This window comes from Tachyglossus aculeatus, chromosome 2 (genome assembly GCF_015852505.1).
Source record: "Tachyglossus aculeatus isolate mTacAcu1 chromosome 2, mTacAcu1.pri, whole genome shotgun sequence".
Taxonomy (NCBI): Eukaryota; Metazoa; Chordata; class Mammalia; order Monotremata; family Tachyglossidae; genus Tachyglossus; species Tachyglossus aculeatus.
In genome coordinates this window covers 139,792,803-139,816,293 of record NC_052067.1, presented here as the reverse complement: position 1 = coordinate 139,816,293, position 23,491 = coordinate 139,792,803, and the positions used below count along the sequence as shown (strand labels likewise).

At 50.8% G+C, this 23,491-nt stretch overlaps 1 protein-coding gene across 1 annotated transcript in view; it reads left to right on the top strand.

The window, feature by feature from the left end:
• The window catches only part of RNF169 (ring finger protein 169), a 132,698-nt gene extending 121,445 nt beyond the window's left edge, over window positions 1-11,253 (top strand). The window contains 3 exon segments of the mRNA XM_038765151.1: window positions 4,101-4,200; window positions 8,909-9,190; window positions 9,192-11,253. Coding sequence (XP_038621079.1) covers window positions 4,101-4,200; window positions 8,909-9,190; window positions 9,192-10,019 — 1,210 coding nt within the window. The 3' untranslated portion in view covers window positions 10,020-11,253.
• The last annotated feature ends 12,238 nt before the right edge of the window (window positions 11,254-23,491 follow it).

The window sequence follows — 23,491 nt, the reverse complement described above, 5'->3', positions numbered from 1 at the left end:
AGAGACGGTCCCTACCCAACAGTGGGCTCACAGTCTAGAAGGGGGAGACAGAGAACAAAACAAAACATACTAACAGAATAAAATAAATAGAATAAATATGTACAAGTAAAATAAATAGAGTAATAAGTATGTACAAACATATATACAGGTGCTGTGGGGAAGGGAAGGAGGTAAGGCGGTGGGGGGATGGAGAGGGGGAGGATTGGCGTTCCCATCCAGCTCCGAAATCCCCGGTTGCCGTTGATTTTCCTGCCCGTCTGCCGATCCCTTGCCAAAACGGGAATTTGTCTTTGCCTCCAGGACGTCTTTTCTGAAACCTTTTTGGGGACTCAGCTCTGTGTTGTCTGTAGCCCTGGGTCTCTACGTGCTAAAAGTCCAAAATCCTCTAGCCCACGTTTCGGGTGGATCAACCGCCTCCTCCCGTTGCCGTTGGTTGTGAGCAGACGTGCCTCCAACCAGGCTGATTCTTTTAGACTGTGAGCCCAATGTTGGGTAGGGACTGTCCCTATATGTTGCCAGTTTGTACTTCCCAAGTGCTTAGTACAGTGCTCTGCACATAGTAAGCGCTCAATAAATATGATTGATTGATTGATTCTCCGGAATCATTTCGGTAGTGGAAATTTTAGTAGTAGTAGTAGTAATCCTTCCTCTCCCCCTCGTCCCCCTCTCCATCCCCCCCATCTTACCTCCTTCCCTTCCCCACAGCACCTGTATATATGGATATATGTTTGTACATATTTATTACTCTATTTATTTTACTTGTACATATCTATTCTATTGATTTTATTTTGTTAGTATGTTTCGTTTTGTTCTCTGTCATCCCCTTTTAGACTGTGAGCCCGCTGTTGGGTAGGGACTGTCTGTATATGTTGCCAACTTGTACTTCCCAAGCGCTTAGTACAGTGCTCTGCACACAGTAAGCGCTCAATAAATACGATTGATAGATTGATTAATATTAATGATAATGATGGCATTTGTTATGCACCTTCTATGTGCGAAGCGCTGGGGGAGATGAAAGGTAATCAGGTTGTCCCACGTGGGGCTCACAGTCTTAATCCCCATTTTACAGATGAGGGAACTGAGGCACAGAGAAGTGGCTTGCCCAAAGTCACAAAGCTGACAAGTGGCGGAGCTGGGATTAGAATAATAATAATAATAATAATAATAATGGCATTTCTTAAACACTTTACAGTAGTGGAAATTTCAACCGGCCCCTTTCCTTACAGCAGCGCTTTCTTCCGAGAAGCAGCACGGCCTTGTGGATAGGGCACGGGCCTCGGAGTCAGAGGACTTGGGTTCAAATCCCGGCTCCGCCAACTGTCAGCTGTGTGACTTTGGGCAAGTCGCTTCACTTCTCCGGGCCTCAGTTACCTCAGCTGTAAAATGGGGATTAGAGTTGCGAGCCCCATGTGGGGCAGGGACGGTATCCACCCTGGGGATTCAATACCTGTTCTCCCTCGGAAGTCCCGTCTGATTAACTTGTATTCATCCATTCAGTCGTATTTGAGAAGCAGCGTGGCTCAGTGGAAAGAGCCCGGGCTTGGGAGTCAGAGGTCGTGGGTTCTAATTCCGGCTCCGCCACTTGTCAGCTGGGTGACTCTGGGCAAGTCACTTCACTTCTCCGGGCCTCAGTTCCCTCATCTGTAAAATGGGGGTGAAGACTGTGAGCCCCACATGGGACAACCTTATTACCTTGTATCCCCCCAGCGCTTAGAACAGCGCTTGGCACATAGTAAGTGTTTAAGAAATGCCATTATTATCATTATTATTATTATTCTAATCCCGGCTCCACCACTTGTCAGCTGGGTGACTTTGGGCAAGCCACTTCTCTGTGCCTCAGTTCCCTCATCTGTAAAATGGGGATTAAGACTGTGAGCCCCACGTGGGACAACCTGATTACCTTTCATCTCCCCCAGCGCTTAGCACATAGAAAGCGCTTAATAAATACCATCATTATTATTAATGTTATTATTATTGAGCGCTTACTGTGTGTAGAGCACTGTACTAAGCGCTTGGGAAAGTACAATACAGCAATAAAGAGAGACATCTCCAGCGCTCCGTACAGTGGCTTACACAGAGGAAGCGCTTAACGAATTCATTCGTTCAGTCGTATTTATTGAGCGCTTACTGTGTGTAGAGCACTGCACTAAGCACTTGGGAAGTACAAGTTGGCAACATATAGAGACGGTCCCTACCCAACAAATACCATCATCATTATTATTATTATTATTATTAAAATGGGATGAAGACTGTGAGCCCCCCATAGGGCAACCTGATCACCTTGTAACCACCCTAGCACTTAGAACAGTGCTTTGCACATAGTAAGCGCTTAATAAATGCCATCATTATTATTATTATTATTAAAATGGGGGTGAAGACTGTGAGCACACCCGTGGGGCAACCTGATGACCTTGTAACCACCCTAGCGCTTAGAACAGTGCTTTGCACATAGTAAGCACTTAATAAATGCCATCATTATCATTATTATTATTATTAAAATGGGGATGAAGACTGTGAGCACACCCGTGGGACAACCTGATGACCTTGTAACCACCCTAGCACTTAGAACAGTGCCCAACAGTGAGCTCATGCAGTGAAAGGAAAAGAGAGGGAGATTCCTCGCTTGGACGAGTGTGTTGATTAAGCATTTTATGGTCCTCTGGCCCGGTGATTTTATTGGTGAGAAAGCCAGGGTTGAGACCCGACACCGATATGAAAATGGGGAGGAACGACTCATGGCACAGTTTGCTAAGCGCTTAGTACAGTGCTCTGCACACAGTAAGCGCTCAATAAATACGATTGATTACGAGCAGGGAACTTGTCTCCTGTTTCTGTCTTGTTGAACTCACTCAAGTACGGTGTGACTTTGGGCAAGTCACTTCTCTGTGCCTCAGTTACCTCATCTGTAAAATGGGGATGAAGACTGTGAGCCCCCCGTGGGACAACCTGATCACCTTGTAACCACCCTAGCGCTTAGAACGGTGCTTTGCACATAGTAAGCGCTTAATAAATGCCATCATTATTATTATTATTATTATTATTATTAAAATGGGGGTGAAGACTGTGAGCCCCCTGTGGGACAACCTGATTACCTTGTAACCACCCTAGCACTTAGAACAGTGCTTTGCACATAGTAAGTGCTTAACAAATACCATCATTATTATTATTATTATTATTAAAATGGGGATGGAGACTGTGAGCACCCCCGTGGGACAACCTGATGACCTTGTAACTACCCTAGCGCTTAGAACAGTGCTTTGCACATAGTAAGCGCTTAACAAATACCATCATTATTATTATTATTATTATTATTAAAATGGGGATGAAGACTGTGAGCAACCCGTGGGACAACCTGATCACCTTGTACCACCCTGAGGGCTTATTATTATTATTAAAATGGGGATGAAGACTGTGAGCACCCCCGTGGGACAACCTGATCACCTTGTAACCACCCTAGCACTTAGAACAGTGCTTTGCACATAGTAAGCACTTAACAAATACCATCATTATTATTATTATTATTCTTAAAATGGGGATGAAGACTGTGAGCCCCCCCCGTGGGACAACCTGATCACCTTGTGACCACCCTAGCGCTTAGAACAGTACTTTGCACGTAGTAAGCACTTAATAAATGCCATCATCATTATTATTATTATTAAAATGGGGATGAAGACTGTGAGCCCCCCCGTGGGACAACCTGATCACCTTGTAACCACCTTGTAACAGTGCTTTGCACATAGTAAGCGCTTAATAAATACCATTATTATTATTATTCACCGGTTGGCGGCAATAGCCGGTCAGTCGATAGTATTTATTGAGCACTTACCGTGCGCAGAGCACTGTGTAGAACAGTGCTTTGCACATAGTAAGCACTTAAATGCCAATTATTGTTATTACTAAGCGCTTGGGAGAGCACAATGTAACACCTCTTATTATTATGATGATTATACCAGTCATTTGTTAGAACCGGGAACGGTAAGTGCCGGAAAGGTTTTTAATGTTTATCCGTCTTGACGCCCCCCCCCTCCCCAGCATTCCAGGTGGAAAAATCTAACGCTGCCTTTTGTCGCTTTCTTCCTTTTTTTTGTCTGTCTGATTAGGAACCTCCATTCTAAAATGGAGAGGAGCCAGAGTTGCAACGACACGGCTCCAGAGAGAGGAAAGAGCCGGCTGAAGCGGCCGCCCGCCAAGAAGACAAAGGTACTTCTCCCCCCAGAGAGAGAAACCGAGGGACGGGGGCCAGCCGCCGGCCGGGAGCCATTCTTCGGGACGGGATGGGGGAAAGAGGAGGGGAGCAGATGAGAGAGCAATTAGCTATCCGCCAGCATTCCCAGACCGTGAGCCCGTTGTCAAGTCGGGACCGTCTCTATATGTTGCCAACTTGGACTTCCCAAGCGCTTAGTACAGTGCTCTGCACACCTTAAGCGCTCAATAAATACGATTGACTGGCTGAATGAATTCCCAGCTGAGACTTGGGAGTCTTTCCCTTTCCCTTTCAATAACGGGTGAAAGCTAAAAGCGAATCAAAACTTACACGGCTGGGACTTCAGGCGTTCCCCAGTGATGATGGTGGTATTTTTTTTTTTTTTTTTTAAATGGCATTTGTTAAGCGCTTACTATGTGCAAAGCACTGTTCTAAGCGCTGGGGGGATACAAGGTGATCAGGTTGTCCCGCATGAGGCTCACAGTCATCATCCCCATTTTACAGATGAGGTAACTGAGGCACAGAGAAGTGAAGTGACTTGCCCAAGGTCACCCAGCTGACAAGTGGCGGAGCCGGGATTTGAACCCCTGACCTCGGACTCCAAAGCCCGGGCTCTTTCCACTGAGCCACGCTGCTTATTTGTTAAGCGCTTACTGTGTGCGAAGCACTGTTCTGAGCACTGGGGAGGTTACAAGGTGATCAGGTTGGCCCACGGGAGGGCTCACCGTTTTAATCCCCATTTTACGCATGAGGTAACTGAGGCACAGAGAGGTTAAGTGACTTGCCCAAAGTCACGCAGCTGACAGTTGGTGGAGCCGAGATGATAATAATAATAATAATGATGGTATTGGTTAAGCGCTTACTTTGTGCGAAGCACTGTTCTAAGCGCTGGGGAGGATACAAGGTGATCAGGTTGTTCCATGTGGCGCTCACAATCTTAATCCCCATTTTCCAGATGAGGTAACTGAGGCCCAGAGAAGTTAAGTGACTTGCCCAAAGTCACACAGCTAAGTGGCGGAGCTGGGATTTGAACCCACGACCTCTGACTCCAAAGCCCGGGCTCTTTCCACTGAGCCATGCTGCTTCTCTGACGGATGAGGCTTTATTCATTCATTCATTCAGTCAATCGTATTTATTGAGCGCTTACTGTGTGCAGAGCACTGTGCTAAGCACTTGGGAAGTACAAGTCAGCAACATATAGAGATGGTCCCTCCCCAACAACGGGCTCACAGCCTAGAAGGGGGAAGACAGACAACAAAACAAAACATGTAGACAGGGGTCAAAGTCATCAGAACAAATAATAATGATAATAATAATAATGGCATTTATTACGCGCTTACTATGTGCAAAGCACTGTTCTAAGTGCTGGGGAGGTTACAAGGTGATCAGGTTGCCCCACCTGGGGCTCACAGTCTTAATCCCCATAATAATAATAATAATAATAATAATAATAATGATGGCATTTATTAAGCGCTTACTATGTGCAAAGCACTGTTCTAAGCGCTGGGGAGGTTACAAGGTGATCAGGTTGCCCCACCTGGGGCTCACAGTCTTAATCCCCATAAAAATAATAATAATAATAATAATAATAATAATAATGGCATTTATTAAGCGCTCACTATGTGCAAAGCACTGTTCTAAGCACTGGGGAGGTTACAAGGTGGTCAGGTTGCCCCACCTGGGGCTCACAGTCTTAATCCCCATAATAATAATAATGGCATTTATTAAGTGCTTACTATGTGCAAAGCACTGTTCTAAGCGCTGGGGAGGTTACAAGGTGATCAGGTTGCCTCACCTGGGGCTCACAGTCTTAATCCCCATAATAATAATAATGATGGCATTTATTAAGCGCTCACTATGTGCAAAGCACTGTTCTAAGCACTGGGGAGGTTACAAGGTGATCAGGTTGCCCCACCTGGGGCTCACAGTCTTAATCCCCATTTTACAAATGAGGTCACTGAGGCCCAGAGAAGTGAAGTGACTTGCCCAAAGTCACACGGCTGACAATTGGCGGAGCCGGGATTTGAACCTCTGACCTCTGACTCCAAAGCCCGGGCTCTTTCCACTGAGCCACGAAGGGCCCCCGCCTAGAATTAAAGCTCTATGCGCATCACTAACAAAATCAATAGAGTAGTAAATATGTATAAGTAAAATAAATAGAACGATAAATCTGTACAAATATATATACAAAGGCTGTGGAGAGGGGAAGGAGGTAGGGCCGGGGGGGATGGGGAGGAGGAGAGGAAAAAGGGGGCTCAGTGTGGGAAGGCCTCTTGGAGGAGGTGAGCTCTCGGTAGGGCTTTGAAGGGAGGAAGAGAGCTAGCTTTAGGGCAAGGGTGGGCAATTATTTTGGCCCAAAGACCACTTCTGCCTTTCCGTAAGTGTCTGCGAGTCAACAGTAAAGGGGAGGCGGAGGTTTAGGCCACAGAAGCACGACTTTGGCCCCCCACGACTTGTGGTGTGGTGGGCGGTTGCCTGGCGTATCTGCTAATTCCAAGTGGGAGCCTCCTCTGTCCTTTCAAAGCCCTCCTGAGAGCTCACCTCCTCCAGGAGGCCTTCCCAGACTGAGCCCCTTCCTTCCTCTCCCCCTCCTCCCCCTCCCCATCCCCCCATCTTACCTCCTTCCCCTCCCCACAGCACCTGTATATATGTATATATGTTTGTACGTATTTATTACTCTACTTATTTTGTTTGTACACATTTATTTATTACTCTATTTACTTATTTTATTTGTACACATTTATTCTATTTATTTTATTTTGTTAATATAATAATAATGATGGCATTTATTAAGCGCTTACTATGTGCAAAGCACTGTTCTAAGCGCTGGGGAGGTTACAAGGTGATCAGGTTGTCCCACGGGGGGCTCACAGTCTTAATCCCCATTTTCCAGATGAGGGAACTGAGGCACAGGGAAGCTAAGTGACTTGCCCAAAGTCACACCGATGACAAGTGGCGGAGCCGGGATTTGAACCCCTGACCTCTGACTCCAAAGCCCGTGCTCTTTCCACTGAGCCACGCTGCTTCCCTGCTTCCCAAATATGCTTTGTTTTGTTCTCCGTCTCCCCCTTCTAGACTGTGAGCCCGCTGTTGGGTAGGGACCGTCTCTAGATGTTGCCAGCTTGGACTTCCCAAGCGCTTAGTCCAGTGCTCTGCACACAGTAAGCGCTCAATAAATACGAATGAATGAATGAATGTCACTGGAGCCGTTCTGGACCTCTTCCGGATCTGAGAATCTCGGGAAAGCCAAGAAGCCCTGGGCCTCTCCCCGCACGAGTCATAGATTTGGGGATGCTTGGGGTGATTATGATCATTAGGGCCCGTTGTTGGGTAGGGACCGTCTCTATATGTTGCCAACTTGTGCTTTCCAAGCGCTCAGTACAGTGCTCTGCACTCAGTCAGCACTCAATAAATACGATTGAATGAATGAATTAGGGCTTCAGTTAAGCGCTTTACTCTGTGTTGAGCCGTCTTCTAAGCGCTGTTGACGATTTGTACTTCCTAAACGCTTAGTACAGTGCTCTGCACATAGTAAGCGCTCAATAAATATGATTGAATGAGTGGGGTAGATAGAAGGTAATCAGGTTGGACACAGTTCCTATCCCACATGGGCCCACGGGGTTCTAGGCCAAGCCTCCCCCGATCCATGAAATGGTATCCTGACTCCCCCAGGAGGCCCATCCCTAATTTATAAAGATAACGACTGATGATGATGACATTTATTAAGCGCTTACTATGTGCAAAGCACTGTTCTAAGCGCTGGGGAGGTTACAAGGTGATCAGGTTGTCCCACGGAGGCTCACAGACTTAATCCCCATTTTACAGATGAGGTAACTGAGGCAAAGAGAAGATAAGGGACTTGCCCAGAGTCACACAGCCGACAATTGGCGGAGCCAGGATTTGAACCCATGACCTCTGACTCCAAAGCCCGGGCTCTTTCCACTGAGCCACACTGCTTATCTATGTCTGCCAACTTAGTAACCACTCAATAAATCACGCTTATCAATCGATGGATCAGTGAGGTTGCTGTTCATAGCTGAGAAACAGCGTGGCTCAGTGGAAAGAGCCCAGGCTTGGGAGTCAGCAGTCATGGGTTCGAATCCTGGCTCCGCCACATGTCTGCTGTGTGACCTTGGGCAAGTCACTTCTCTCGCTTCAGTTACCCTGTCTGTAAAATGGGGATTAAGACTGTGAGCCCCAAGTGGGACAACCCTGATTACCTTGTATCCCCCCAGCGCTTAGAACAGTGCTTTGCACATAGTAGGCGCTTAACAAATGCCATCATTATTATTATTATATTATTAATATTATTATAGAGTAGTGTCTTCCAGGGGATGGGAAGGGGCCCGTAAAACTGGAATACTTCTCCCCATGGACACTCTTTCTCTCTATGTCTCTCCCTCCCTCCCCCCCATTCTCTCTCCCTCTCTCTCCCTCTCTCTCCTTTTCTTCCTCCCTCTCTTCCTCTCTCTCCCTCCTTCCCTCCCTCTCTTCTTTCCCTCTCCCCCTCCTCCTCTTCCCCTCTCCTCATCTCCTTCCCCCCCCTTCCCTGCCCCCCTCTGTCTTCCCTTTCCCTCCCTCTCTCCCGGCCCCCAGTCGATACGCTTTCCCATTGTCCGCCCTCCGGATTTTAACGCCGGACGGTCCTTTGCGGCTCCGAGGCCCAGCTCGCTCAGGCTATAGGTTGCCTCGTCTCCCTTGCAGGTGCCGGCGGCGACCCCGGGGTCCACCCCCTTGGCGGGGGTCCTGCTGTCCACCCAGAACAACCGCTGCCTCTCGGCTCCCGACCTGTGGGCCGCTTCTCGGCCGCCGTTGGGCTCGCTGTCGTCCACCCTGCACAGGCCCGAGTGCTCCGTCAGCCCAGAGAGCAACGACAGCATCTCCGAGGAGCTCAACCATTTCAAGCCCATCGTCTGCTCCCCGTGCACCCCTCCCAAGCGGCTCCCCGACGGCCGGGTGCTCAGTCCCCTGATCATCAAGTCCACGCCCCCGGAACCTCAGCCGGACCCTCCAGAAGCAGACCACCTACGAGGCCAGCCCCCGAATCCTCAAGAAGTGGGAGCAGATCTTTCAGGAGCGCCAGATCAAAAAGACCCTGTCCAAAGCCACCCTGACCTCCTCCCTGGCCCCCGAGCCGGGAGACGACGCCTCGGCCCCCGACGCCCCCCGGCCCGGCCCCCCCGGGGGCCGCCTCTTCCCCGCCACCGGCCAAGCCGGGGAGGAGAGGGGAAGCGCCGAGACCCCGCCGGGCTCCGGTCCCGCCGGGGGCCGGGCGAGGGCCAACGGGGCGGCGGCGAGAAGCCGGGGGCTCGAGGGCCCCGGGACGGACAGACCGGGCCCGGACCCCCCCGGGATCCCGACCGCCAAGACGTCGGGGGTCGGGTCGGGCCCGCCCGAGAACGACCCGCCGAGCCCGGTCGTCAAGACCCCGGCCAAAACCCAGGCACCGGCCCTGAACCCCTTCGAACTGCCCTTCCTGCCCAACGGGGCCCACGAGGAGGCCGGGGAGAGCCTGGACGGCGAGGCCCTCCCGCCGCCGCCTCCGCCGCCGCCGCCGCGCCGGGGCCGCAAGAGGCACTGTAAGACCAAGCACCTGGAGCAGAACGGCTCCCTGAAGAAACTGAGGCAGGCCGCCGGCGAGGCCCCGCCCCCCGGCCTGGACCGCAGGCTCCGGCAGGAGGAGGAGGACAGGCAGCTGGCCCTCCAGCTGCAGCGCTTCTACGACCACGAGCACCGGACAGTCAGCGGCGGCAGGCGGAAAGGGCCCGCCGACCAGTACCTCCTACGGCCCAAGAGCTCCACGGGCGCCAAGTAGCGCTCCGGGGGGGCGCGGGGCCTCCTTTCTAGAGGACGCTAGGGTTGTCGGGTGATTCGCGGGAAGAACGGTGTTTCCTCTCTTTTTACAAAAAAAAATAACCCCACCAAAAAAATCAAAAAACCCGACAACATCTTCAACACCTCAGAGCCGGTCCCGAGGAATCTGGTTCCGGGGCCTGTGCTTGGGCTGTCACGGTAGAAAGGGACCCTCCCTGCCCCCACCTCCACCCCCGAGTCCAGTTGGGTACGAAGCGTTTCACATCCAGGGAAAGCCCCTTCCCCGCTCCCCCGGAGGGAGGGAGGGCCGAAGTGCCGAGGCCCTTTCTGGGGACCGTCACCGAGACCCCAAAGGCCGAGAGCAACAGCTGCTCCGAGACCCCCTAGAAATCGAAAGAGAGATGTTTGGGTAGGGTGTGCCCCCCACCCCGCCACCCCATCAAGTTGCTAGCCCGCTCGTCTCTTCCGGCACATTAGCGGGTGAATGCAAGAAACCCGGCCAGCCCACAAAAATATCTTCTCCTCCCATCACCCGTCCACCCGGGGCTCTCCGTTCTGTACGTCACGCATAGAGAAAGGAAAAAAATCAAATTGGCGTCCGTCCACTGTGACTTGCCCACAGTCTCCCGATTTGAGCCCTTCAAAAGAAAATCCGATTTAGGCATTCCACGGGAGGCCTTTCTTTAAAGGAAAAACATAAAACATCGAGCCGACTTGGCCCCGGAGGAGAGGTCGATGCTCTTCAGACCCCTGGCCCTTCCGGGGTTCGACGGGCACCGATTTCCCCTTCCCGGAGGCAGTAGCTACTCGGGCTGAGGTTTCCTTTCCGTAACCCCTCTCTGAGGCAGCTCTTCGTGCGGAATTGGAAAATCTGGTGTCAGGTGGTTCCCGCGGGAGTGTGCGAGGTGGAGAGGGGCCTCCATTATCCTAGCCGACCCCAAGAGTCCTGGGAAGCGTCCCAACCCCCTTCGGGCGGGATAAAGCCACCGCTTTCCGCCCTTTGGATAGCTCTGGTCTTGCCATCGCCAACGTCAGCGTGTGTCCTTCCCCGTCCCCTTTCCCCCCCCAACCCCCCGCCCCACGACAACCAGAAATGCACTTTTCTCCCCCTTCTCCCCACGACCCCTTTCTAAAGAATCCGGAAACACTTTTTTGGTTGTTGCTGAGTCTCGTTTCGGGAGCCGGGGGAAAAGAGATGAATATATTTTACTTGATAAATCTATATATTTTCAATATTTTCCCCCAGTCAACATTTTGATGAGTGAAAAAAGAACTTAAAAACCGCCGTAGACGACGGTCGTCAACCCCTCAGCCTCGGCCTGGCGCCGGATCTGGTTTAGGCTTAGGGCACGGCTCAACCACGCGGCCCGTGAGTATCCCCGGTCTCTTCCTCACCGTGGGTCGGGAGGGGAATAGGAGGTTTGGAGACTCAACCGAGGATTCGTCTATGTTTTAGGATAGTCTCGGTTGCCCTCAGAAGCCCAGACTCGATTGGTTTCCGTACAAAACATCTTTCCCTCTCTGGCTTCTCTGTCGGGAAGATTCTTCAGAGCCCCCAGAACGTAGTAAAAAGTGAAGGCCACCGAGCAGAAGTCAAAGGGAATATGTTTTTCGGGAACCAGTGCGACCTGAGTCGGTAGGGTTTTCCGATCCTCGTGCGTAGGCGTCTTTCGGAGGGGTCTTTTTTTATTGTTATTTTTAGGAGGAAAAAAAGGGACATCCAGGTAACGTGGAGCCATCTTGGATTGGCCTCCGCCCCTCCCGGTGGGAAGACTTGCGGATTGTAAATGCTGGAAAAAGGAGGCCTCGGGGCAGCTGATGTGGCCTTGAATAAGCAGGCGCTTATAGTCGCGATTGGGGCCTCCCCTCCCATCTTGTCCCATCTTGGAGCCTGTTACAGACTCCCACTGGCAGCTGGACGTTTTATATCTATATATTTTAAATATTTCCCCCGGTCAACAGCCATAGACGACGGCCGTCAACCCCTCGGCCTCGGCCACTGGCAGCTGGATGTTTTAGTATTTTTTGGCGGAGGGAGGAGGCCTTGGTGACAGGGGCCAAAGCTCCATGCCGGTCCCTTTCGAAAACGGGCCCCGGAGAGGAGATGCCCTCCAGCTCGGGGAGCCAAGGGAGCTCGTTAATCACAGCCAAAAGACTCGATCAGGAAGCCGTCGCCTCGCCGGTAGAGTTGGTGGCGAAGGATGTGCTGCTAAAGCCTTTGAATGTATCGGCGGCCCGACGGTTTGGGGCAGGGGGCCGCCCCGCGGGGAGAAGGTCTGTTTATTTCTCGGGAACCATCTCGGCGGGTGTCCGGCAGGGACGCGTGCCTATTTCCTAAGTGCTTTTTCTGGTAAAGAGTCTGCCCTCCCTTTCCACCCCAGTCGGAGACTCCCATTGCTGACCGCCCTCCCGGGCACGTTCTCCGGCGACGGCCCCAGCGGGCCAAAACGCCGACTTAATTGAGCCAAAAGCGGCCCTCTCTGTTGGCTGCCGCTCCGGGCTTAGTGACCTGCGAGGTAACTGCAGAAGCCGTGTGGCTTAGTGGATAGAGCAGAAGCCGAGGAGTCGAAGACTTGAGTTCTAATCCTGGCTCCACCACCTGTCTGCCGGGTGAGACCTCGGGTGATTCGCTTCAATTCTCTGGGCCTCAGTCACCTCTTCTGTAAAATGGGGGTTAAAGACTTTAAGCCCTACATGGGACAGGGACTGCATCCAACCTGATTATGTTGCCAACTTGTACTTCCCAAGCGCTTAGTACAGTGCTCTGCACACAGTAAGCGCTCAATAAATACGATTGATTGATTGATTAGCTTGTCTGCGCCCCAGTGCTTAGTACGGTGCCTGACACAGATTAAGCGCTTAGCAGATACAATTTAAAAAAAAAAAAGAAAACTTGCAGATCCGTTCATCCAGAAACCCTATTTCAGCCAGTAGTGTTGTCCACAAGCCTGCTGAGAAGCAACAACACTGAGATGGTCGTTCCTTGGCCAGTTGGCTGTTGGAGATGCTTAGCAGCGACAACAGGAGATGCGTGGTTTGGGTGAGTGAGGGGGAAGTCAAGCGATTGTATCCCTTGCGCACCCGCCATGGGCAGAGCACCGTACTAAGCGCTTGGGAGGGTACAAAACGATAGTGCCAACTGACCCGATCCCCTCCCTCGGGGATCTTTCTTCTAAAGAAGAAGGCCGATGACCCCTAAACTCCATCGGCATTTCCGTTTCTCCCTCCCCTGTTCCCCCAGATGATGAAGAGTTGGTGGTAATTATAAGTCTTTTTCCTTTAAAAGGGGTTAGAAGATTCATTTTGAACATCTTGATTTGCCAAAGGAGGGGATTTAAAAAAAAAAAATCTAAGCTACGTGTGAGGCACCGCACCAAGCGTCGGCATAGGTTCAAATTAATCAGGTTGGACACAGTCCCTGTCCCACATGGGGCTCACAGTCTCAAGCCCCATTTTACAGATGAGGTAACGGAGGCCCAGTTAAGATTAGAACCCAGGTCCTTCAGACTCCCGGGCCGTATCCACTAGGCCACGTTGCTTCTCCTTGTGATGCCAATTTGTCCTTCCCAAGCGCTTAGTACAGTGCTCTGCACATAGTAAGCGCTCAATAAATACGATTGATTGATTGATTAATTCTCCTTGAAACTCATCCCTCGAGTCCTTAATCATCGACAAGATGGACCCAAAATTCCCTCCATTCCCGGCCTTTCCTCGCGGGGAACATCCCAAACCACTCTAGCTGTCGGGGGAGCGGTTTCAACGGTTCGTAGGATTTCTGGCGGCAGAGCCGGAGAAGCGGGCCGAAGGGGTCTGTAGCCGACGGTCGATTCTGCCAAAGATGACTCTTGTGGAAACACAAAAATGGGGGGGAAGCATCCCGGGCTCCACGCGGCCCCCTCCACGACGAGGGCCCGCCGTCCCGGCTCTTCCCCGCTGCGGGGATTGGCGGAGAAGGGTCGCTCGGGAAAAATCCCTCTGGATTTTGCACCGGGGAGGGGAGGCGGGAGCCCTCAGCATCCCGTTCCAGGAACCGGTCCGTCGGGCACGGCGTTCTCATCGGCTTCCTCTCGTTTTCAGGGGGAATGGAGACGAAATGGGCCCTCACCGATGTCCGGAGAGGGACAGGTGCGTCCAAACCAGTCCCGCGGGCAGCGGCCCGTCCGGCCCATTCCCTTCCCCAGAAGGCGATGGAGGCCTGGGAAGCTGCATCCTGGGCTCTTTTAGCCGGGTCTATAAGTTTGCATCAAACTTTATTTTCCTCCCCCCACGTCTCTTGGAAAAACACTGCAGCGCATAAAATAATAGGGAATAGATTATTCACTATGCAAACGAAAGTTCTTTTCACTAACGACAGACTAATGGATTTTATGTATGCCTGTTTGCCACCAGCTGTTTAAACAAATATAGATGTTGCTTCGGTTTGGGTTTTCCTTGGTTTTGGGGGGTTTTTTGGAATATGAGGAAAGCCAGTCGGGCGTTCGTTGGGCCGGAAGGTCCGCGAGCCGCAAGGGGATGGGAAGGAAATCGGGGGGCGTCAGGGAGGGGATCTGGGGGGAAAGGCGGAGAGAACCCCTGCCCCGTCCGCTGCTGGTGGGGGTGAGGGGGGATAATAATTATCATTATTAATTATTATATTATATATTATATTATTATATTAATTATTATAATTATTATAATAATAATCTTTAAGACTGTGAGCCCAATGTTGGGTAGGGACTGTCTCTGTTGCCAATTTATACTTCCCAAGTGCTTAGTACAGTGCTCTGCACATAGTAAGCGCTCAATAAATACGATTGATGATGATAATAGTAATGTGAGCCCACTGTTGGGTAGGGACCGTCTCTATATGTTGCCAACTTGTACTTCCCAAGCGCTTAGTACAGTGCTCTGCACATAGTAAGCGCTCAATAAATACGATTGATGATGATAATAATAATAATGTGAGCCCACTGTGGGGTAGGGACTGTCTCTATATGTTGCCAACTTGTACTTCCCAAGTGCTTAGTACAGTGCTCTGCACATAGTAAGCGCTCAATAAATACGATTGATGATGATAATAGTAATGTGAGCCCACTGTTGGGTAGGGACTGTCTCTATATGTTGCCAACTTGTACTTCCCAAGCGCTTAGTACAGTGCTCTGCACACAGTAAGCGCTCAATAAATACGATTGATTGATTGATTTAAGCGCTGACTATGTGCCAAGCACTGTTCTATGCCCTGGGGTAGATACATGATAATCACATTGTCCCTCGACGGGCTCACAGTCTCAATCCCCATTTTACAGATGAGGTAACTGAGGCACAGAGAAGTGAAACGACTTGCCCAAGGTCACACAGCAGACAGGTGGCGAAACCGGATTAGAACCCACGGCCTCCGACTCCCAAGCATGGGCTCTTCCCACTGCGCCGCGCGGCTCCGAACGGGATGATAATACCCATCCAGAATCATTCCGCCCGATCCATCGATGGCATTTATTGAGCACTCGCCATGTGCAGAGCACTGTACTAAGCGCTGGAGAAAATACAGTCCTCCAGAGTCCGTAGGACATGATCCCTGCCCCCAAAGAACTTAACGTCCTCCGCAGTCCGTTGTTTCCGAGCCGGCGGCCAGTGGCGGGGGGGAAAGACCAAGGAACTGATTAGGCTTCTAGATTGTGAGCCCGCTGTGGGGTAGGGACCGTCTCTATATGTTGCCAACTTGGACTTCCCAAGCGCTTAGTACAGTGATCTGCACACAGTAAGCGCTCAGTAAGAGCCCACTGTTGGGTAGGGACCGCCTCTATATGTTGCCAACTTGTACTTCCCAAGCGCTTAGTACAGTGCTCTGCACACAGTGAGTGCCCAATAAGAGCCCACTGTTGGGTAGGGACCGTCTCTATATGTTGCCAATTTGTACTTCCCAAGCGCTTAGTACAGTGCTCTGCACACAGTAAGCGCTCAGTAAGAGCCCACTGTTGGGTAGGGACCGCCTCTATATGTTGCCAACTTGTACTTCCCAAGTGCTTAGTACAGTGCTGTGCACGCAGTGAGTGCTCAATAAAAGAGTCCACTGTTGGGTAGGGACCGTCTCTATATGTTGCCAACTTGGACTTCCCAAGCGCTTAGTACAGTGCTCTGCACACAGTAAGTGCTCAGTAAGAGCCCACTGTTGGGTAGGGACCGGCTCTATATGTTGCCACTTTGTACTTCCCAAGCGCTTAGTACAGTGCTCTGCACACAGTAAGTGCTCAGTAAGAGCCCACTGTTGGGTAGGGACCGTCTCTATATGTTGCCACCTTGTACTTCCCAAGCGCTTAGTACAGTGCTCTGCACACAGTAAGCGCTCAAATACAATTGACTGAATGAATTCCATTGGGTGCACCCGATCAATCAATCAGTGCTATACTGCATGCAGAGCACTGTACTAAGCACTTAGGAGCGTACAATACAGCATTCATTCAGTCAGTCGTTTTTATTGAGCGCTTACTGTGTGCAGAGCACTGTACTAAGCGCTTGGGAAGTACGAATCGGCAACATATAGAGACGGTCCTTACCCAACAACGGGCTCACGGTCTAGAAGGGGAGTCGGTAGACACTTTTCCTGCCCACAGTGGGCTTATAGTCAATCGGTGGTATTTATTGAGCGCTGACCCTACGCAGAGCACCATTCTAAGCACTTGGGTTGAAGCAGCGTGGCTCAGTGGCAACAGCCCGGGCTTAGGAGTCAGAGGTCGTGGGTTCTAATCCTGTCTCCGCCACTTGTCTGATGTGTGACTTTGGACAAGTCACTTCATTTCTCTGGGCCTCAATTAATCAATCAATCGTATTTATTGAGTGCTTTCTGTGTGCAGAGCACTGTACTAAGCACTTGGGTTGAAGCAGCGTGGCTCAGTGGCAACAGCCCGGGCTTAGGAGTCAGAGGTCGTGGGTTCTAATCCTGTCTCCGCCACTTGTCTGATGTGTGACTTTGGACAAGTCACTTCACTTCTCTGGGCCTCAATTAATCAATCAATCGTATTTATTGAGCGCTTTCTGTGTGCAGAGCACTGTACTAAGCACTTGGGTTGAAGCAGCGTGGCTCAGTGGCAACAGCCCGGGCTTAGGAGTTAGAGGTCGTGGGTTCTAATCCTGTCTCCGCCACTTGTTTGCTGTGTGACTTTGGGCAAGTCACTTCACTTCTCTGGGCCTCAACTAATCAACCAATCAATCGTATTTATTGAGCACTTACTGTGTGCAGAGCACTGTACTAAGCACTTGGGTTGAAGCAGCGGGGCTCAGTGGCAACAGCCCGGGCTTAGGAGTCAGAGGTCATGGGTTCTAATCCTGTCTCCGCCACTTGTCTGCTGTGTGACTTGGGGCAAGTCACTTCACTTCTCTGGGCCTCAATTAATCAATCAATCGTATTTATTGAGCGCTTACTGTGTGCAGAGCACTGTACTAAGCACTTGGGTTGAAGCAGCGTGGCTCAGTGGCAACAGCCCGGGCTTAGGAGTCAGAGGTCGTGGGTTCTAATCCTGTCTCCGCCACTTGTCTGCTGTGTGACTTTGGGCAAGTAACTTCACTTCTCTGGGCCTCAACTAATCAATCAATCAATCGTATTTATTGAGCACTTACTGTGTGCAGAGCACTGTACTAAGCACTTGGGTTGAAGCAGTGGGGCTCAGTGGCAACAGCCCGGGCTTAGGAGTCAGAGGTCGTGGGTTCTAATCCTGTCTCCGCCACTTGTCTGCTGTGTGACTTGGGGCAAGTCACTTCACTTCTCTGGGCCTCAATTAATCAATCAATCGTATTTATTGAGCGCTTACTGTGTGCAGAGCACTGTACTAAGCACTTGGGTTGAAGCAGCGTGGCTCAGTGGCAACAGCCCGGGCTTAGGAGTTAGAGGTCGTGGGTTCTAATCCTGTCTCCGCCACTTGTTTGCTGTGTGACTTTGGGCAAGTCACTTCACTTCTCTGGGCCTCAATCAATCAATCAATCGTATTTATTGAGCGCTTACTGTGTGCAGAGCACTGTACTAAGCGCTTGGGAAGTACAAGTTGGCAACATACAGAGACGGTCCCTACCCAACCGTGGGCAGCGTGAACTAGTGGAAAGAGTGTGGGCTTGGGAGTCGGAGGTCATGGGTTCGAATCCTGGCTCCACCACTTAGCTGTGTGACCGTGGGCAAGCCACTTTACTTCTCCGGGCCTCAGTAACCTCATCTGGAAAATGGGGGTTAAGACCGTGAGCCCCCCGAGGGACAACCTGATCACCTTGTAACCTCCCCAGTGCTTAGAACAGTGCTTTGCACATAGTAAGCGCTTAATAAATGCCATTATTATTATTATTATTATTGGGAGTGCAGTACAATAGTAGAACAGATTTGGTAGGCACATTCCCTGCTCACAACGAACTTACAGTCTAGATGGCATGTCTGTTAATAATAATAATAATGAGGGTATTAAGTGCTTACTATGTTCCAGTCAATCAGTTGTATTTATTGAGCGCTTACTGTGTGCAGAGCACTGTACTAAGCGCTTGGGAAGTATAAGTTGGCAACATATAGAGACAGTCCCTACCCAACAGTGGGCTCACAGTCCAGCACTGCTCTAAGCACTAGGGTAGATACAAGGTCATCACATTGTCCCACATGGGGCTCGCAGTCCCAATCCCCATTTTGCAGATGAGGGAACTGAGGCACAGAGAAGTGAAGCGACTTGCCTGAGGTCGTACAGCAGACAAGTGGCGGAGCCAGGATTAGAACCCACGACCCCTGACTCACAAACCCGGGCTCTTGGCACTAATAATAATAATGTTGGCATTTGTTAAGCGCTTACTATGTACAAAGCACTGTTCTAAGCGCTGGGGGGGATACAAAGTGATCAGGTTGTCTCATGTGGGGTTCACAGTCTTAATCCCCATTTTACAGATGAGGGAACTGAGGGAAGTTATCAGGGAAGAGAGGTAGGGGTTGGGGAAGGGCTGTAGAGGTGTGAAGCAGGTGGTTTGTGTGCCTTTTTTTTTAATGGCATTTATTAAGCGCTTACTATCAATCAATCAATCGTATTTATTGAGCGCTTACTATGTGAAGAGCACTGTACTAAGCACTTCGGAAGTACAAATTGGCAACACATAGAGACAGTCCCTACCCAACAGTGGGCTCACAGTCTAAAAGGGGGAGACAGAGAACAGAACCAAACATACCAACAAAATAAAATAAATAGGATAGATGTGTACAAGTAAAATAAATAAAAATAGAGTAATAAATATGTACAACCATATATCCATATATACAGGTGCTGTGGGGAAGGGAAGGAGGTAAGACGGGGGGATGGAGAGGGGGACGAGGGGGAGAGGAAGGAGGGGGCTCAGTCTGGGAAGGCCTCCTGGAGGAGGTGAGCTCTCAGCAGGGCCTTGAAGGGAGGAAGAGAGCTAGCTTGGCGGAGGATGGGCAGAGCACTATGTGCACTGTGTGCACTATGTGCAGAGCACTGTTCTAAGCGCCTTTCTTGCCCTCCAAACTACACGGCGGCCCCCCAGTTCCTCCCCGAGATCCGCCCTGTGGCAATCCCGCTCCCCAATCCGGCTCCCGTGGACGTCTGGCCCAGTCCGGGCGACCGTCCTCGCCTTGGAAACTTGGCCCAGTGTCCAACCGATTGGGAGCCCAGACCTCCCCCTTCCCCAGTCCATCGGTGGCATTTATAATAATAATCATTTTGGTATCTGTTAAGCACTTACTATGTGCTGAGCGCTGGGGAGAATACAGGGTGATCAGCTTGTCCCATGTGGGGCTCACAATCTTCATCCCCATTTTACAGACGAGGTCACTGCGGCACGGAGAAGTGAAGCGCTTGCCCTAAGTCCAGCAGCTGGCAAGCGGCGGAGCTGGGATTTGAACCCATGACCTCTGACTCCCAAACCCAGGCTCTTTCCACATTATGGAGCGCCGACTTTGTGCAGCGCGCTGTAGTGACCGCTCCGAAGGGCAGCTTCGCACCCTCCGCCGGCGGAAACCGGGGCACGAGGAAGCTCCCCAGGGGTCAGCCTGCCTGCTGGATTTAATCAGCGCTTAGCACAGTGCTTGGCACATAGAAAGCACTTAATAAATACCATTATTATTATTATTAATCAATCGTATTTATTGAGCGCTTACTGTGTGCAGAGCACTGTACTAAGCGCTTGGGAAGTACAAGTGGGTTATGTGGATTAATCCACATATGAGTCAGTCATTTATATTTATGGAGATCTTACTGTGTGCAGGGCGCTGTCCTAATCAATTGTATTTAAGCACTGAGAGTACAGTTGAACAATATAAAGCACTTAACAAATGCCATCATTATTATTATTAATAATCCATATATGACTCATTATCATCAGTTGTATTTATTGAGCGCTTACTGTGTGCAGAGCACTGTACTAAGCGCTTGGAAAGTACAAGTTGGCAACGTATAGAGACCGTCCCTACCCAAAAGTGGGCTCACAGTCTAAAAGGGGGAGGCAGAGAACAAAACCAAACATACTAATAAAATAAATAGAATAGATATGTACAAGTAAAATAAATAAATAAATAGAGTAATATGTACAAGCATATATACATATATACAGGTGCTGTGGGGAAGGGAAGGAGGTAAGATGGGGGGGATGGAGAGGGGGACGAGGGGGAGAGGAAGGAAGGGGCTCAGTGTGGGAAGGCCTCCTGGAGGAGGTGAGCTCTCAGCAGGGCCTTGAAGGGAGGAAGAGAGCTAGCTTGGCGGAGGGGCAGAGGGATTGGGGGCATTCCAGGCCCGGGGGATGAAGTGGGCCGGGGGTCGACGGCGGGACAGGCGAGAGCGAGGTACGGTGAGGAGATTAGCGGCGGAGGAGCGGAGGGTGCGGCCTGGGCCGGAGAAGGACAGAAGGGAGGGGAGGGAGGAGGGGGCGAGGGGATGGACAGCCTGGAAGCCCAGGGTGAGGAGTTTCTGCCTGATGCGCAGATTGATTGGTAGCCACTGGAGATTATTGAGGAGGGGAGTAATATGCCCAGAGCGTTTCTGGACAAAGATAATCCGGGCAGCAGCGTGAAGTATGGATTGAAGTGGAGAGAGACACGAGGATGGGAGATCAGAGAGGAGGCTGGTGCGGTAGTCCAGACGGGATAGGATGAGAGCCTGAACGAGCAGGGTAGCGGTTGGGATGGAGAGGAAAGGGCGGATCTTGGCAATGTTGCGGAGCTGAGACCGGCAGGTTTTGGTGACGGCTTTGATGTGAGAGGTGAACGAGAGAGCGCAGTCGAGGATGACGCCAAGGTTGCGGGCCTGTGAGACGGGAAGGATGGTGGTGCCGTCAACAGAGATGGGAAAGTCAGGGAGAGGACAAGGTTTGGGAGGGAAGACAAGGAGCTCAGTCTTCGACATGTTGAGGTTTAGGTGGCGGGCGGACATCCAGATGGAGATGTCCTGAAGGCAGGAGGAGATGCGAGCCTGGAGGGAGGGGGAGAGAGCGGGGGCAGAGACGTAGATCTGGGTGTCCTCAGCGTAGAGATGATAGTTGAAGCCGTGGGAGCGAATGAGGTCACCAAGGGAGTGCGTGGAGATCGAGAACAGAAGGGGACCCAGCACTGAACCTTGGGGAACCCCCACAGTAAGGGGATGGGAGCGGGAGGAGGAGCCTGCAAAAGAGACTGAGAAAGAACGACCGGAGAGGTAAGAGGAGAACCAGGAGAGGACGGAGTCTGTGAAGCCAAGGTCGGATAGCGTGTCGAGGAGAAGGGGGTGGGCCACAGTGTCGAAGGCAGCTGAGAGGTCGAGGAGGATTCGGAAAGAGTAGGAGCCGTTGGATTTGGCAAGCAGGAGGTCATCGGTGACCTTTGAGAGGGCAGTTTCCGTGGAACGTAGGGGACGGAAGCCAGCCTGGAGGGGGTCGAGGAGACAGTTGGTGTTGAGGAATTCGAGGCAGCGCGTGTAGACAACTCGTTCAAGGAGTTGAATCAGTCATTTATATTTATTGAGATCTTACTGTGTGCAGGAAGCTGTCCTAAGCACTGGGGAGAGTACAGTTGAACAATATAAAGCACTTAACAAATACCATCATTATTATTATTATTATTAATCCACATATGAGTCAGTTATTTATATTTATTGAGATCTTACTGAGTGCAGGGCACTGTCCTAAGCATTGTGGGGAGTACAGTCAAACAATATAACCGACACATTCCCTGCCCACAAGGAGCTTACACATGAGGAAATTGAGGCCCGGAGAAATTAAGGGACTTGCCCAAGGTCTCACAGCAAACACGTTCATTCATTTATTCAATCGTACTTATTGAGCACTTACTGTGGGCCGAGCACTGAACTAAGCGCTTGGGAGAGTACGGTCTACCAGAGAAGCAGTGTGGCTCGGTGGAAGGAGCACGGGTTTGGAAGTTTAGAGATCGTGGGTTCAAACTCCGGCTCAGCCACTTGTCAGCTGTGTGACTTTGGGCAAGTCACTTCACTTCTCTGGGCCTCAGTTCCCTCATCTGTAAAATGGGGATGAAGACTGTGAGCGCCCTGTGGGACAACCTCATCACCTTGTAACCTCCCCAGCGCTTAGAACAGTGCTTTGCACATTGTAAGTGCTTAATAAATGCCATTATTATTATTCTCTGGGCCCCAGTTACCTCATCTGTAAAATGGGGATGAAGACTGTGAGCCCCCTGTGGGACAACCTCATCACCTTGTAACCTCCCCAGCGCTTAGAACAGTGCTTTGCACATAGTAAGCGTTAATAAATGCCATTATTATTATTCTCTGGGCCCCAGTTACCTCATCTGTAAAATGGGGATGAAGACTGTGAGCCCCCTGCGGGACAACCTCATCACCTTGTAACCTCCCCAGCGCTTAGAACAGTGCTTTGCACATAGTAAGCGCTTAATAAATGCCATTATTATTATTATTATTATGGGGATGAGACAGGCTTGGGGCGCCCAGGCTGAGGGAAGGACAACAGGTATCCAATCCCCATTTTCATAATTATAATAATAATAATGGCATTTATTAAGCACTTACTATGTGCAAAGCACTGTTCTAAGCGCTGGGGAGGTTACAAGGTGATCAGATGAGGAAGCTGAGAAACAGAACAATCATAACCGTGATACTCAATAATGGCATTTATTAAGCGCTCACTATGTGCAAAGCTCTGTTCTAAGCGCTGGGGTAGATACAAGGTAATCAAACTGTCCCACGTGGGGCTCACAGTCTTAATCCCCATTTTCCAGATGAGGTCACTGAGGCCCAGAGAAGCGAAGCGACTTGCCCGAAGTCACCCAGCCGACAAGCGGCGAAGCCGGGATTGGAACCCATGACCTCTGACTCCAAAGCCCGGGCTCTTTCCACTGCGCCACGCTGCTTCTCCAAGTTAAGCGCTCAATATGTGCCGGGCACTGTTCTAAGCGCTGGGGTAAGTACAAGATCAGTGGGTTGGACACAGTCCCTGTCCCACGTGGGGCCTACCGTTCTAATCCCCGTTTTACGGATGAGGGAATTGAGGCCTAGAGAA